This window comes from Melitaea cinxia, chromosome 23 (genome assembly GCF_905220565.1).
Source record: "Melitaea cinxia chromosome 23, ilMelCinx1.1, whole genome shotgun sequence".
NCBI classification, from domain to species: domain Eukaryota; kingdom Metazoa; phylum Arthropoda; class Insecta; order Lepidoptera; family Nymphalidae; genus Melitaea; species Melitaea cinxia.
Genome location: NC_059416.1, coordinates 9515979 through 9534200, shown reverse-complemented (window position 1 = coordinate 9534200; position 18222 = coordinate 9515979). Strand labels below are relative to the sequence as shown.

Genomic DNA, 18222 nt, shown 5'->3' with positions numbered 1-18222 from the left:
CATTTTAGTAATACATAAAGTGTGATAATTATGGCCATTTATAATAAGTATTGCATCGTATATTTTATGAAAAAAATGTTATATCAATAAACATTAAGTGAATAAAAGGCTTTCATTATTTAAATCCTTGATAATTGCTACATATCAATACACAAAAGACAGAAATTTATGCAGCTGATAAATAAATAAGTAATAAACATATTTATAAGTAAAACCAATTCTTGGTAGACTAGTACCCATAGAAAATATAACATTATATAACATTCACATACTTTTTACGGTTTTCACGTTTTTATAAAAAAAAATTGAAACCTTTTGTGTACTGTACCTACAGATATTGCTATTATATAGGAAAAAAAATTACTGAGATTAGGCGCAGTAGGAAATATCATGCTCCCTAATAGGATCCCATCAAAACCAAAAGCGACAAAAGTCATTTAGAAACCAATAGAAAGAAGATATATATCGGTTTTTAAGTGGCTTATGTCACTTTTGATGGGATTCTAATGGAATTTTTCAATAGGGCTCATAATCTAGAGCAGCCTGTCTGGGGAAGTGCCTCGATCTTAGAGAAGATCACGGCTAAATAATACTGCTTTCAGTGTTTCGTTCCTGTGGTGAGTAAGATGACTAGAACTCCTTGGGGTTGTCGGCAACACGCTTGCGATGACTGGTGTTGCAGGCGTCTATAAGCTACGGTTATCGCTTACTATGAGGTGAGCCGTGTACGCCTGTTTGCTAACCCAGTTTTATAAATAAAAAAAACTACTTCAAAATTTAAGTAAAATGTGTTGTGTATGTTGGCCACGGTATAAGACCGTGGTTGTAACTTTCAGCAGTTGTCGCCATTACTATATCATAACTAAATTCAATATTTGAACCACATAATTATATTACTAACTCCAAAATATGACATGTGTTTGGGGGATACTGGAACGCGCCAATAAATTTTTACGAGTATAACCTAATCCAAAAAATTTTTCCTCTATTGTAATGTCCAATACTAAACAAGTAAACCTTTCTCGGAAGAGCAATATCTTAAGAGCCATTTCACAATTTTTCGCTGTGCAAGTTTAGGTAAATTTGGTCGCATCGCATCGCATCTTTGTGCTAGTTATTATATTCCTTAATGATGTAAGTTTACTTTGATGAAGATAGTTCCTTAAAATTTCTTAGTTTTCTAAGAAAAATATCGCTTTTAAAAATGTACTTATTTGGAAAATATTCGTAACTTTAAATTTTGTTTATCGATTAATAGCGATACAAATGGAATAAAAATCTATTCTAGTATTTCACAAAATTATATTCCACATATTACGATATTTTTTTAAACGGTTTCAACGTAGAGGTTATTGAAAAGTAGGACTTCAAAGTATACATTGCGACCGTTTACCTAGGGAGGAGACTGACGCAAAGGTTAATAATTTTATACACATAATATAAATCAAAATTCTGATCTGACTATCTTACTACTACTACTACAAGGGTTGCTCTATCATATTTCAAGAATATAAATTACATTATTTGCATCCGACACTGAGATTAACGACGTCAAAATATTACAATTTCGCGGATTGTTACCGATTTTTGTAAAATGGCTCTTAAGCCTTGGATTTTGCTAAAGAGATTAAAACGTGCTTACTAGAAACTGGAATTTTATAGAACAAAAATAATGTATCTGCCACATGGTATGTTATAAAAAAGGTGGCCAATAAGTTCAAGAATTCTTCAGCTACTGAATTGCTTAATTTACGTTTTACGCCTGAGGATTCTGCAAATCAAGTTGATAAATATTTTTTCTCAGATTGGATGTCGGTTAGCTCAGAGCATTGATTCTAGTCCAAATTTCAATGCTAGAGAATTTAATGGAGGTAATGAAAAACCATTGAACTCTTTGGGTTTGATCCTGGTAGATCAGGGGGAAGTGTTAAATATTATTACTAGTCTTAATATAATTGTTCTGGTGCTGGGATGGTATTCATACTAATGTTATAAAATCTAGCGATTCTGCTCTCTTAATTTATGCAATTTCTATTCTCTTTCTTGTCCTCGGTTGTCTATCCCAATGTTTTTAAAAAGGAAACCAGTTCATAAGGGCGGTGATAGAGCCTCTGTAAGCAATTAGAGACCTATTTCTGTTCTTCCAGTTATGTCTAAAACTTTAAAAAAAAAATTTGAGCAATATATTAATTTTATATTTGAAAAGTAAGGAACTGTTATCTACGAACCAGTATGGTTTTAGAAGAGGAAGGTCAACTGTTGCTTGAGGTTATTGCGTTCAAGAATGGCGTCCTCGCAATAGCCTCAGTTACATCTTAATGTAACTGAGGCTATTATGAGAGCTTTGGATGGGCATATGAAGTGCATTGGTATCATTTTGGATCTGTCAAAGGCGTTTGATACTGTTCCCATTCCCACACTTCTATCTAAGCTGGAGGATCTGGGTGTCAGGGGCGAGGCATTGGACATATTTAGAGATTATTTATCGAAACGCTATAAGCAAGTCAAAATTGACAACTATATCAGTGATGAGGCAAAACTCGTATACGGTGTCCCACAAGGTAGCACCCAAGGGTCCTACGTTGTTTTTATGTACATGAATAATCTTTGTCATCTACCTCTTGATGAGAATTTTTGTTTCATTGTTGATGTGGCTATAATGATGTCTGGTTCTACTCGGGATGCTATTTTGAGAAGCGCTGAAAGTGCTATGAACAAGGTGCCTGTGTGGTTGTCCAATAATGTTTTGAACTTAAATGTTAGTAAAACAAAATTTCTTACTTTTACTTTTTTTAGCGGGCTTAACTCGAGCCCGGGGCACAATACCTTTTTAGTGCTCCTCCCCATTCGAAAACCATATATTATTATATTATATTATGTAAAATATACTCTCATATTAATAAATAAATGTAATTTTCTAATTTTTTGCGTCAACCCTGCCAGTAGAAAAGACGTGCCATTTCTATGTGTATTTATTATGTTAGTGTACCTTTTTTCCTTTTTATTTACGAATTAACATTTATTATATTTACACTCGCACTAAATTTGAAATATATTTTCCAGAAATCAAATATAATAAAATAAAAATTATCCAGCATGTTTTGTGGACCATTTGGCGCCCCTTTGCGAGTTGTGCACGGGGCATGATGCCCCACTTGGCACGATGCACAAAGCGATCCCTAACTTAAAACGGTAAATGCAGGCGCTACTATCATTTTCATTTAGCATTTTATTCAATTAATTATTAAAATTTTTGATCGAAAAAACTTTATTCATACTTAAAGTAATATAAAGAGTTTAATTTTCAACTCGGCGCACTCCTTTTAAATATTTGAATCCAGAACTTAAACTACGTTTACATCAATTAACTTCACATGGTAGTTTTTCTGACGCCTTTCTGCGGAGTTGGAGTTCAAATATTGTAAAAGTTTACCACTGGACACTATCAACTGACTCCTCATAGAAAATGATACTCCTTGACCCTCCTCTCCATACTTACTAATTTTACAAACATGATACGTACGGACACGTATATATACGTAATACGTACGTACGATACTTACGGATGATGGATGTATCCCAACATATTGGCTTTTCTCTAGTAAATTAAGGCGTTTAAAATTAGGTCTACACAGAAATGAAAATCCTTTTCTTATAAGTTTGCGTTTATTTCTCCAGTTACATGAGTTGTTATAATAAACACTATGTTTTCTTATAAACTCGAAATCAACGAACCAGACTTAATTTTTGTTATACATATAAATAGTTATTTAAAATGGATAAAATGGCAACATCGTCAACTAGATTTCGTGGGTTTAACCAACCATTGTGTAGGCTATATACACGTTAAAATGTAACAACTAATTTAAAATAAACCTGTCAGTACATAGAGGATTTTAATAGAGATTCAGTGTTGCCAATATAACCTAAAAACTAAAATATTTTTCGTTAGAAATCCATACGAAACTAATTATAAGCATCATAATTAGAGTATATAAAGTTTAACCAACTTAATCATAATACAAACATGGACTCGAGTTTCAAAAATACAAATATCGATCGCAAATCGAAAGCAACGTAAAGTAAGTCATTATATTTATATATACATAAAATGAAATGCGTATGTTTACATAACGTAGACTTTTTCTACGCGTTTCATACAAAAAACTTCTTTCGTCTTCGGACATATGATCGACCCGTGTTCCTTCATCATCTCCTTCAGGGCCTGAAATCATAAAGTACAATTTTACATACGTTGTCTGCATTTGTCATAAAGTGAACTTTTCATTGTGTCATAACATATGTTGAATAAAAAAATATGTTGAGTAAATTGTTTCTAAGTACATTATGTTACTAAAAAGACATAAATACAAGTAATAGTTAGATTACGACCAGTTAAAAAATTTAGAATCAGATAACACAGAAGACGTTCCAGAATTTTTGCATGCGATCGCATTAATTGAGGTAGATCATAGCATAAAATATTTCGCTCAAAATTTGGACTGGGGAAGTACCTCAACCTTATAGAAGATTACAGTCTAACAATACTTTCAAGTAGTGTCGAGTTCCCGTGGCGAGTAGGACCAGAGCTCCCGAGAAGGGTTGGGGGTTAAAGTCGGCAACGCGATTGCGACGCTTCCGATGTTGCAGGCGTCTAACAGGTTACGGTAACCGCTCACCGTCAGGTAGCGTACGCTCGTCCCAAAGTTTCGCAGGACCTCTTTAACCAAGAAGAGCTTATTGGAGCTTAATCCACCATACTACACCACTGCAGGTTGGCGGATATGTTTCCTACTAGGAGTAACGATCGCTATCCGGTATTTATGGAGCCGTTGTGCCCACAAGGACAAACATTCGAACCAGAAAAAAATATTTGTACAAATACAAATATCTATCATCATCATCATTACAGCCTATACAGTCCACTGCTGGACATAGGCCTCCACAAGCTCACGCCAAAAACAACGTGAACTCATGTGTTCTGCCCATAGTCACCACGCTGGGCAGGCGGGTTGGTGACCGCAGTACTGGCTTTGTCGCACCGAAGACGCTGCTGCCCATCTTCGGCGGTCGGCTTCTTAAGTTCCAAGGTGGTTGTGGAACCTTGTTATCACAAATATCTATCCCGAGCGGGAATCGAACCCGTCAACCGTTGAAACTTTTTAGGCGACCACTCGCACCACTGGAACAGAGCGGTCGCCACCGTCGAAGTACGATACCTTCTCGCCGTAGACCTGCCCGTTGGGCAGCACCATGGGCTGGTTGTGCTCGTTGAGCGGCAGGCGCGACAGGCGGCACACGAGGCGCGAGTGCGAGCAGTGCGCGTGCGGCAGCGAGCGCGCCAGCGTGCTCAGCGGCGCCGAGCACGCCGGGCACGCCGACACCTGCGTGGCCTCGCTGGAGCACTGCGTGCGGGGAGTCAAGGGCGTCGTGTGTGCAGTGACCGGGTACAGAGACCTAGCCGGGGGGAAAGGGGAGCCCTACTGGAGGGCTCGGGAAGGCGCTCTACGGCGTACCGGGCGGACTGCCCGGGTGCACAGACCTAGCCGGGAGGAAAGGGGAGTCCTACTGGAGGGCTCGGGAAGGCCGTTCGTTCTAAGGCTGTTCTGCAAGCGAGATCGTACTCGGGTGGGCTGCCCGGGTACTGAGAGACCTAGCCGGGGGGAAAGGGGAGTCCTACTGGAGGGCTCGGGAAGGCCGTTCGTTCTAAGGCTTACACGCTACGTACAAAGCGCTTCGAATCATCTTTTTTAATGCGCACAGCCAAGGAATGGAATTCCCTGCCGGCGTCTGTATTTCCGAGTTCATACAGCCCGAACATGTTTAAAGCACGAGTGAACAGGCTTCTTCTGGGCGAACTCGCTCCATCTTCGACCTCGTCTGTGCTCTAAAGCTAGACTGAGGTCAAGAGTAAGCCCATAACATAATAAAAAAAGGCTGTTCTGCAAGCGAGATTAGGACGAAGTCGGAAGGGAGGGAGCGCTGTGTGTAGTGCTAGATTTTTAAAATCAAGATTAATTTTGGTGGGCAAAGGGAAGAAATATTGCAGTTGTCGCAGTGATCCGATAACTGCAAATACTTTACGGCTAATCTCCACTCAGCTAAGGTACCCAAGAAAGATATCTATCGAAGATAACTCCGATATTTTTAATTTTGTCGTTGTATTGTAACTGATTATGTCGTGTACCTACGATGGATGAGGTGGCATTCAGAGCTCCCGAGACGGATCGGACATGTGACGGGTGTGGCGTTTGCGACACTTGTGGTATTTCAGTTGTAAGGTAACCGCTGACCATTAGGAGATCCGTGCACTTGTTCGTTCGGGTATGTCTACCATAGTGTGTGCAGTTGGTCAGTCGAATGGTACCACTCTCAACTAGTGTCGTGTTCCTGTGATGAGTGACGCAGCAGTTGGAGCTCACGAGGAAGGTAGTTTTCGACACTTGTGGTGTTGCAGGCGTACGGTAACCGCTTACCATTAGGTGAACCGTACACTTGTTTGTTACTTAAAAAGCCGACCGATGGCGGGATAACCATCCAACTGCTGGCTTTGAAATACACGGCCGAAGACGGGCAGCAGCGTCTTCGGTGCGATAAAGCCAGTACTGCGGTCACCAACCCGCCTGCCCAGCGTGGTGACTATGGGCAAAACACATGAGTTCACGTTATTTTTGGCGTAAACTTGTGGAGGCCTATGTCCAGCAGTGGACTGTACAGGCTGTAATGAGGGCGTGTCTAGTGTGTCTAGTGTGTGTAGTGTGTGCAGCGGTACGTAAAGGATATGGCGTGTTGAGCGCGGCGAGCCCCAGCTGCAGCGCCACGGGCAGCGCGGTCTAGTGTGTGTAGTGCGTGTAGTGTGTGCAGCGGTACGTAAAGGATATGGCGTGTTGAGCGCGGCGAGCCCCAGCTGCAGCGCCACGGGCAGCGCGGGCAGGCGCGCGGGGTGCAGCAGGCGCGCGTGCTCCCAGCGGAACTGCGCCACCAGCGCGCCCCAGCGCCACGCGCCCAGCAGCGAGCGGTACGGCTCCACGTCTGCGGGTGCCGCGATACGTTTCAGCCCACTGTATCCCACTATTGGGCATAGGCCTCTTACCCCATGTAGGGGAAGGATCGGAGCTTAATCCACCACGGTTCTCTAATGCGAGTTGCTACCCCCAGTGCCACTGCCACACTTCGGAACCCCATGGTTATGGAGATATCCAAGGTTAGTTTTGAGATTAGAAGAAGAATTTCGCAGCTTTCACACGTTATTTTCACATTTCATACGTTATTTTCAGGTCAAAGATATTTATTCTCATAAGAATTAACAATTCACTTATATGAGAAATACATTAGAAAGAATACATTTTTAAATATCTACAAGTTTACAATAATTCTAGCCGAGCGTGTCGGTAATAAACAAAGTTCATTATACAATATCGTTACAAAAACCAAAAAGTGGGTAGAAACGCATTACATCAATGGTAAGACCGGTCACTATGCATTAAAAAAAAAAGCAACAAAAGCAGCAAGCGACAAAACACAAACAAATACATAGATCTTCAAATGTTAAACTAGATGCGGCCAGGCGAAATATATATTTACTCGTATGTGTGTGATTTTAAAATTATATAATTAAGGTTTTTATTTATTAATTACTTTATTTTTTATTGAGATTTTGTAACCTATTTCCTAGTTATTTTAACGTTATTACTTTGATTTAAAGTGAGGGTCTTTTAAACATATACATATGTAAATAATATTAAATTGACGTGTCATTTTCACCAGTTATTTTCAAACAGAAGTACGTAAAAACGACCTCGACTCCAACCAAGATCAACAAACGATACAACTTACGCTACTAATGCTCCGTTACGTAGCTTTCACATGTTATTTTTACATTTCGCGCGTTATTTTCACATGTTATTTTAACGTTTCCACACGGTCTTTTAACAAACAATACAACTGATGTTTAACGACTGCGATATAGATGCTTAACAAAAATGGCGCGCCACTTATCGTTTCACTCCAAAGCAATGTAAGCATAAATTCATTATTTTTGTCTAAATAACTGTAAAAGACAAAGACCTAAGACCATACAGCCTTATTTCATGTTATGTTTTTTACTTAAATATATTTTATTTTTACTTATTTACTGTCATACACTCAGTAGGTAACAATTATTAAAAATGAACTGAAATATTGAATATTTTTAATTTCAAAACTTTAACCATGGATATCTCCATAACCATTGACTTCCGAATGATGGCAGTGTTACCTAGTGTAGCTCCTTCTCCAGCCTCTGCCCTCCAACCCCCAAAACCGAAATTCAATAGTTCTTAATCTAAAGCACAGTCGAAGATAGAATACCCCGACGGCGCAACGCTTGATGTTGAGCCAATAAGCTAGAGGCTAGACCGTTAATTAGTCTCGCAAGTTCGAATATTGTTGAATAAGTGCTACGAAACCCATACTAAGCCTTTCAGGACTTTTGGTGGTGTGCGAGAGAATCGCAATTAACCTGTTGCCGGACGGTATTGAGTTTTTGGCCTTTATTGGCTTGTAAAAAATTATAACCTTCTCTTTCGAGGTGGTGATTCCATCTGAGATTATAGGCGAAATGTCTTGGATAGAGGTATATGCTATTAACAGTCAGTGCCTGTCATGGCGTCCAACCTTGACCGACACAACACCCGAATAATATAACTATGTGAGAGTAAGTAAAGGCGGCAGAAGCGTTGGCTCAATCGTGCCTTTAATTTTTTTCGGAATGTTTTACTGTTTGGGACCCTTGGGAGTCTGTAACTGTCTTGGTTGATCATCAAGGCTGCCACCGGTTCAGACCGTACCTACACAATCATAATACACGTAGTTAATGGAATTTGCTGGATCACAGCTGGTTAAAACCTTGTTAACCTTACGAACGATACTTACAAATATATACTAAAGTAAAATTTACGTTCGAGCATTCCCAGTGACACAGTATATAATTTATAATTACATACCTGTATCCTTAGGAAAAGCCAACATTCCCATGCAGTGTTGGATGTCCTCTAGTTGACCTTCTTCATATGTAGAGAAGTGCTTCTTAGCATATCGAACTGCGTCCAAGCGTTTATCCTCCCGAACTAACTCTATAAACTCCTGTAAGGGAAAATATATCCAGGACTAATATAATAAATAAATGAATAAAAAGAATATGTGAATTAATAAGATATGATGAATGCCAGAAAGTAATATTTAAATTTAGGGTGATTATAGCTTTGCCAGCTTAATTTTTTAATTTTTGATTCCAATGTATATGATTTTACAAAACAGTAAACATTGTCAAAAGTTGAAATATTCACTACAAAGGTGTTAAGTAAATTTTTTTTGGAGTTTTTTTGCATTTGTGAGTAATTTAATTCCTATTTTAGGTCTGTATTTGAGCCAAGTAATTCTGTACCTTCTAGGGCAGGGGCAGGCTAGGTCTTTAACCTCAGCTAATGATAGTTGTGTACCAAGATTCTGTTGATGTTTTGATTGATTTTTTGGAAAAATATTTGAAGTCTTTAGATATAAACAACAGTTGTAGGCCTGATGGTGCCCCGGCGATATTTTTAAAAACTGTTGGAAGTTTCTTTCTTGCCCTTTATTCTATCTTTTCCAACTGTCGCTGCGATCAGGAAGATTTCCTTCTGCTAGGAAACGGTCTTTCATAATGCCGGCCCACAAATCGGGTGACAAACATAAGTCCAAAATATACGAGGTATATCTAACTATAATATAATATCTACTATTCCAAAGTTTGAGAAATGTGTTTTCGATTTGATCTATCTCAAACTTATTCCAATAATTATAGATCAACAACATGGTTTCATTAAGAAGTGATCAACTAAGACCAACTTATATAAGCTCGTACACGACGTAGCATTAACGATAGATAAAGGTTACCAGGTGGATGCTATGTATTCAGATTACATTAGAGTGGAATGTTACAGCCTGAATCGTTTATCGATTATTCCAAAGCATTTGATAAGATTTCTCATGACTTATTTATTTTTAAGCTCGGTGAAATCGGTATATACTGCGATCTATTTCGCTGGGTTGAATCCTATTTACGTGAGCTTAGTCAGGTTGTTGTTATAAAGGGATTTTGTTCATCATTCATCCTAGTTACCCCGAGACTCGGGAGTACCTCAAGGTTCCTACCTCGAACCTTTATTATTTGACTTTTTTATGAATGATATTGTCTCCAAATTTAAATATTTTAAATTTGAACTATATGTCGATGACATGAAAATCTACAATAGCATTAAAAATTATTCGGACTGTGTATTGGTTCAAACTGATTTAAACGAATTTGATTCGTACTGCACAAACAATGGTATAGATGTAAATATAAATCGATGCTACCTCATAAGTTTTACTAGAAAGAAAAGTGGAGTCATTTTATTCGACTATCATTTAAACAACCATTGCTTAGACCCTGTTGTTGAGGTGAGAGACCTGGCCCCTGGGTTTTATTCTTTATAATAAGTTATTATTTTTGAAAATATTAGAAGTAAAGCTTTCAAAATGTTCGGTTTTGTTATGCGAGCATCCATTAATTTTAAACAGACATCCTCTTATATTACTCTATATAATGCTCTGGTCCGCTCTCAGGTCGAATATGCTGTGCTTGTGTGGAACCCGTTATACAAAAAATATACTGCGATACTCGAAAACATTCAAGCTAAATTCTTAAAGAGTATGCATTACAGGTGTTGTCTGTGTCGAATGCCGTATGATCAGTTGCTTAAGAAGTATAATCTCATTACCCTAGAAGCTAGACGTAGTCAACTTGAAGCTATGTTTGTGTATGATTTGTGTCACAATAGATATGATTGTCCTGGTCTTGTGAACCAAGTATGTTATGGAGTGCCGAATAGAACCCACTGTCGCAATATTATTAAAATGTTTGCCACATCTCGCTGCCGTACAAACGCTGGTAGACGATCTCCACTGCATCGAATGCTTAGTTCTTATAACGATCTGTTTAACGCAATCGATATTGCTGTGACGAGTCCCCGCACTTATAAAAAACTTGTATTGCAATGTTTAAATTAATTGGATTTACCTTGTAATTATAGCTGTTTGTCTTGTAACTGTGATCGACTTATTTTGTAATATTTGAGGTAATCCGTGGTAAACGGTGTTGGTATTACGATAAGTACTTTTTGTATATATACTGATGTTGTTGATACCCATTGTAATACTGTTTGTTTTCCCAAATAAAAAGAAAAAAAAAAAAAAAAAAAAAAATTATTTAAAAAGCCTATTATTGATTATATAACTTTTTAGGCCTTTCGATTATTGGGTTTCGTATTGAGGGCTGGTAAAGATTTTAGGCGTTGTTCTACATTAATTCTTTTGTTTAATTGTTTCGAAAGATCGACCCTCGAGTACGCTTCAGTGGTCTTGAATCCCCAGTATGATATTTATTGTAAATAAGACAAATTAAACATGTTTTTCTCAAGTTTTATAGAAGTATTTCTTTTCGGTGTTCTCATTGTAAGGTTAACCGTGAAGGCATTATAGCATTATATCTGAGAATTAGTTAAGAAATCGTCGTTCTGCAAGAGATAAAATATTCCTTTACAAATTATTAATTATATGATAGATTACCCTTCCTTAGTAAGTACTATTAACTTAAAGATGTTCCGATTCAAAAATTATTCAATAATAATTTATTAAGTTTATATACGTCTATGTATGTCTATTACAACTTTCCAATTATATATGCCATGTACGTATATATTCTTTATTTATTTTTTTATTTTACATTGTTTATTTGTCTAAATATATTGTATATGTTTAGTTATAAGTGTACACCTAAACCATCTACATATATACAATTTCCTCTGCCCAAAGGTTGCCTGGAAGAGATCGCTCATTAGCGATAAGGCCGACATTTGTACTTATCTCCTGTTTTTATTTTTTGTAATTTTGCTCACTCTTGGTGTACAATAAAGAGTTTTATTATTATTATTATTATGAGAAGTAGCAATCGGCTGTTTGATGTTCCTCTGGTTAAGATAACTATTACTGCACATACGTATACTGTTTTACACATTATTTATAAACAGCTATAACTATAAATTTAATACAGTGGTTATATTTGGTGGTGGTTGTGTGAAAAAGTTTAAAACGAATATAATAAAGGTGCCATTTGCGTAATTTCCTTTTCTTACTTTTTTTTTTTTTTTTTTTTTGAGTTGCTTCAATTTTTAACTGCTCAGTATGTAATATGTATTAGCACTTGGTGGAGACTATGCTGATTTATGAAATGTTATTGTTGCTAATGTTTATGTGTATTCAATTAAGTTTGGTTCCCAAATAAATGAATAATTTATGAAAATAATTTTAGCTTTGTATGAAATCATAGACGTACCTGTATACGAATCTTAAACTCCATAGTGGAGTTAAGCTTGCGAAGCTTAGATCTATTGTCAGCGCACCACTGTAAGCAACGTGCAGTGCGACGCTCCACTAACTCAGCTTCGACTTCTGCAGCGGCAGCGTAAATGTCTAGAAGAAAAAAAAAATGCTAAATCAAAAACTTCGTTTTCAAGCAAAACATCAAGAATTATATCTATGCCTGGTTTTAAATTAAAAAAAAAAAAAAATCTGCTCATTTTATTATTTAAGTATTTCGCACTATACATGGCACGCATACATGGTTCATATGGTATAATATTATAAATTATAAACTGAGTATTTACATACCAACATTAGTAAGATCTCTCAAACCACGAGCATCTGCTAGTTTGTTAGCAGATTCATAATAACCATTGCGAAGGAAATAATCCACCAGCATTCTGTCCAAACGAACTTTGCGCCATTGATTCATTTGTGTCTAAAAACAATAATACAAATACAATATAATGTGTATAAACACAAATATATGTGTGCGTGCGTGCGTTCGTGCGTGCGTGCGTGCGTGTGTGCGTGCGTGCGTGCGTGCGTGCGTGCGTGCGTGCGTGCGTGCGTACGTGCGTGCGTGCGTGCGTGCGTGCGTGCGTGCGTGCGTGCGTGCGTGCGTGCGTGCGTGCGTGGGTGGGTGAGCTTGGGCGTGGGTATGTATATATTTTTATATGTATATTATTTTTATGACATTTCATTAACGTATAACTGGTAGAAAACATCACAAACATTAAACTACCTAAGCATATTTAAATTAAAAGCATACTATCACAACCTAAAAACTTAACCAAGTTTATTTAAGAGTTTCACACACACAAATTATTACATTTTCATTTAGTACATTTTATTTATACTTGTAAGCCATAGATATTCACAAAAAATAATTAAAGTTAAAATCCAAAATATTTTTATGTTCAAAACAGCAATTAGTTATCACTGACTACTTATATTACAAATAATGTCAATGTATTGTTATGTTTTAGCTTAATTTTGCAGTAATTATAATTTCAATAATAAAAACAACACTATCACAAGTTACATAATATGTGACCCAGGATATGTAATCACGCCCATTAGTTCACTTAGGACTAGTAGTAGTAGGTGTGAGAGTCAATAAACAACTATAAAATATAAAGATTTGAGACCTTTGCTTGTGGCGCATTCGGATCAGCTAAAGCTTCTGCTTGCTCCTTGAGATGTTCCAGTCTCTTCTTACAAACAAACGCTGCTTGAACTTCTTCAGCGATAGCTTCAGATGCTTTCCTTTTCATGGTTGTCAGTTTTGCTACCTACATTTTTTTAATAATATAAGAAGAGCGTCATTTTATTTTCATTATTATATATTTACAACATTCACGGGCTCTTAGTTGCCCATGACCTTTGTACTACATTAAGTACTTGTATTTTTATCGGCGTGCGTTTTTTTACAATAGTTTAACTCAGACCAGCAGTTCTAAAACTGTCTAAAAACGCTGGATGGTCCGAAATCGGAATTTATTAAATATCAACTAATATGGTAAGGATTGAAGTCAGGTTAAACGTCAAGAAAAGGTCAAGGAAGGTGTTACTATCATATTTTTGTAATCAGTTATAATTTCACAGCCACTAACTAGCCTTTGTGTTTTGTGTTTGATGTGTTTTGCTTATAGTCACCACACTGGGCAGGCAGGTTTGTGACCGCATGACTGGCTTTGTCGCACCGAAAACGCTGCTGCCCGTCTTTGGTCTGTGTATTTCGAAGCCAGCAGTTAGATAGTTATACTGCCATCGGTCGGCTTTTTAAGTTCCAAGGTGGTAGTGGAACTGTGTTATCCCTTAGTCACCTCTTATGGCACCCACAGGAAGTGAGGGGGTGGCTATATTCTTACTACTGTAACCACACAGCAATCTACTTAGTAATAGTTTATTTTGGTTTATAATATTTTTTAATTATAGGTGATTTGCAACTTTAAAGTAGAGCTTATTATTTATTATTAAACACTTATGAAATAATAGTTACAAGAAATTAATATCAAAATTGTGTTTCTTACCATACCGCCAAGCAGTGTATCTATCTCTCCAGCGGTAGCACTTCTCTTGCTCAACACTTCCATATCGCTTGCTGATGTAGCAACTTGTCTAGCTTCTACATCTAGCACCCTTTGAGCATTGCGATACTTTTTGTTGAATACTTCATAGGGTACCTTAAATTAAGCAATACATTTAAAAAAGAATATTTTAATTTATTTATAAAAGTGGGTATATGCACTTACACACACAGATTAAAAATTGTGTTTTATAAATAAAATTTACACTACATCACATCCTACACACACCTAAACAAAATAACAAGTGAACTTATAATTACATCAAAATACCTTCAATTATTCACTGCTGATAATAACGTAATGAAGTATATTTAATAGATTGATAGTAAATTTCATTGCTAATCGAGCTATAAAGAAATTTGGAAGTTATCTTATTTTTACAAAATGGGATAAATCTCTATTAGCGAAAAAAAGCAAGTTTAGTTCTTATATTACTGAAATTAACTTAAAAAATTAAACATACTTTTCGAGTATTAAAGGATAGGTTTGTTTATATTATTAGAAAATGCGTCGTAATATGTAGGTACCTTTTTAAAGATTCATAAAATATGGGCTGACTGTTATAATATATTTGTAATTTGTTAATTTATATACATTTTTACATACCTTCAAGGTAGGATGTTCTAATGATTTTATTTCGTTCATCGTAGGTATTTTTAGTCACTTCTTCAAAATATGGGTACACGCCTCGGATTACAGACACCCCAACACAACGAAAACAAAACTCAGCTGATTGGTTGTTGACTACCACACAAATATCATTACAAAAGAAATACTACTGACTATACTTTGTTGTATAAAGTTGTAACTATTTTAAAGGCAATTTATTGTTACTGAAGATAATGAAATACTTGCGTTTATTAAAATAAAAACGCAATAATTATTATCAAAAGTAGGTAATAAGAGAATCCGTCAATGGAGGTCTAATGTAGATTACGTGGGATAATCAATGATTAAATTATCTGTTGTCAATAGTTTACTTTGAAGAAAAATAATAATAATATAATAAGAAATTAATATTAAATAACACTTACTATGTTTATTTATTTCATCCAAAGATTTATAAGTTACCTGTATGGATTTAAATTGTACTAAATGACCCCTTAGTCCATTTTATAAAAATAAATAATAAAGTAAATAAAAAGAAGTATTAAAACAAATAAGTAAATAAATGTTTGCAATAAAAATAAAAATAAAATGCTTTAAACTATTTTATTATTTTTTTAAATGATGATCAGAGATAAAAAGAGAAAGCTTTTATTATCTATGCTTTGGTTGGCGCGTCACCGCGTCACTTTCATTACGCAAATCCGCCATTTTGTACGTAGCTGGCGGTGATTCAGGGTTCGCTTTCCCGGCTTAGTGTTTATTGCGTGAAAAAACTGGAAAACTTCGTTAAATTACTTTCTTAAACTGACTTTGAGCTAAAAAGACCACAAAAGTGATACAATTTTACTGCTTTACCCAGTGCTTTCGTGATTTGTGAGTGCCCTGTAATTGGAGCGCGTGGCTGGTTACTCTTTGTTGTTGGATTCAGCGTAAAATAGGTAAGTTTTTGATAGAAATGTTGTATAAAGTTACTGTTTCACGTGTTTTAAATAAATTTAAATGAGAATTACTAGTGTTTTGTTGTGGCATGATAATATACGAGATTTTGATAGCGTCGTCGAGTTGGTATTAGGTAGTGTGGCGCAGTGTGCTGAGTCTCTCGGCTTCGATATATTCGCCGATGAAAAAGCCGCGTCACAAGTTGCTATCAAACCTAATTGATGGAATATGTTCTAGAATTTACCATCTGAAGCGATAATATCCACGCGGTTTACCTGATAGCTGTCGGAACGCTGACCTACTTGTTGTAGAAAGTTGATGAATAATAAATTGTACCTAATTCCCAAAGTCGAATGGTTTCAATATAACAATATTTTATTCAAGTTATTAGTAAGTTTAATAAATTAACACGTGAAACGCTGATATTAATACGCTTTTAATTTTGGTAATATATTTTAAAATAGCATGCCATTTTTTTTTACTTCACATGTGTTCGAATGATTATGTTAATATAATACATTTATTTCAAATCAATTAGATGTTTCTGTTATCTAAAATCGGATAATTTCAAATAAACATTTAGTAGATAACAATTATAACTTGAATAAATAATTATTTAATTTGATAAAGTAAATAGTACTGTTATGATATAAATTGAAAATCTGTATAATTATAATGATATCTTGATCTTTAATTATTTTGTCGGAACATGTGTTGTTTATACATGTACTAGTTTTCATACATGAAGACCTATTATTATTAGACAAATGTTGTTTAGTACTATTGTTATGTATTTTTATTTGCGCTGTTGGTTTTACAAATATTAAGTAAATAAATCAATAAAATATTCTATGTATAACTAAAACTTGAATCATAACATACCTCATTGGAAATATAATCATTCATATGTAATATATATAATTTAAATTTTCAGTTGCTATAAACACTTGATTCTACACGACTTATTACAATAGTCATTTCTAAACTGCCAGTAGTATTGAGTCACCCTTGATCAAGGTGTTTGCCGTTTGCATTGTTGCTGAAATAAAATAAAAATAATTCATATGTAAAAAAAAAACCATTTCTGAACATAGCAATAGCGCGTGTCCATTGATTAATAATCAGTAAATTTTATTACAAATGATTGAATGACTCAAATATCATAGATTTTAAGTCTAATTAATAACAAACAAGATGTTATATATTGAGGTTCAATATCTTAATGCTTTGTACTGCAATAGAAACAATATTTTATTATTACGTTGTTGCAATAATATATAGTAACTGCAGATTGTCTTAAATGTAATTTATAAGTTGTTAGTATGTAGCATGGGTGAAGTAGAAAATACATGTAGGTTTCAGTTTTATAACTTTTAACCTTCACCTATTGTGTTACATATATTTACTGTACCCAGTGGCGGCGCGAGACCTAAACTTTGTGGGCAAGGTAAATTTTCCCAGGCCCTCTGTTAGCGCACAGCACAGGGGTTTATTTAATCGTGTTTGCTCGTAACCTAAAAAAACCTACTTCACTTACATTTACAAGTAAAACAAAATAGGTTTATGTGTAATACTCATTAGATATGTTGATGGTAAATGGGACCACATGAAATTCACTAGCTTGCAATCAAAATAAGAATTATAAAAATTGGTACACCCAGTAAAAAGCTGTGAGGTATAATTCAACGTAGGCAGACAGACGTAGTCACCTAGTAAAAAGGTTCTGAGGAACAGACAAAAAAAAACAGTTAAAACACACTTGTTTTTATTTTCACACATAGTAATTTATAATTTTTTTAATTCATAAATAAACAAATTACTTTTTACTTATACTTCTTTGGTACATTACAAAAAATAAATAAAGAAGCAAAAACTTTGTACTTTTAGTTTAACTGAACTCTTTATTGGTTGGTTTGTAATTTATAATTGGAACTAATGATGGGAAGTTCCGAGTTATGCCCTGTCTCCGACCGGGGGCTTCCCCGCATTAGCAGATTAACGCCATATAATTTTGTTAGACTTAATGTATATAAACGAATGAGCAGAAATAACAAAAATAATAAATTTTTAATTAGTCAATTTTATTATATTATAGGGTAAACCGTATAGCTATTGCCCACTTAAGGACTTCTAATGCATTGACATCAAAAAAATAAAAAAGTAT

General features: G+C 35.6%; 1 protein-coding gene across 1 annotated transcript; it reads right to left on the bottom strand.

The window, feature by feature from the left end:
* Positions 1-3647: 3647 nt before the first annotated feature.
* LOC123665287 (E3 ubiquitin-protein transferase MAEA) lies at positions 3648-15451 on the bottom strand. Its single transcript, XM_045599608.1, has 9 exons — positions 15117-15451; positions 14454-14606; positions 13569-13712; positions 12727-12856; positions 12392-12528; positions 8985-9123; positions 6882-7032; positions 5220-5409; positions 3648-4225 (listed from the first exon to the last, which is right to left on the bottom strand). The coding sequence occupies exons 1-9, from the start codon at positions 15153-15155 to the stop codon at positions 4127-4129; spliced, it is 1182 nt and encodes a 393-aa protein (XP_045455564.1). The 5' UTR covers positions 15156-15451; the 3' UTR covers positions 3648-4126.
* Positions 15452-18222: the final 2771 nt, after the last annotated feature.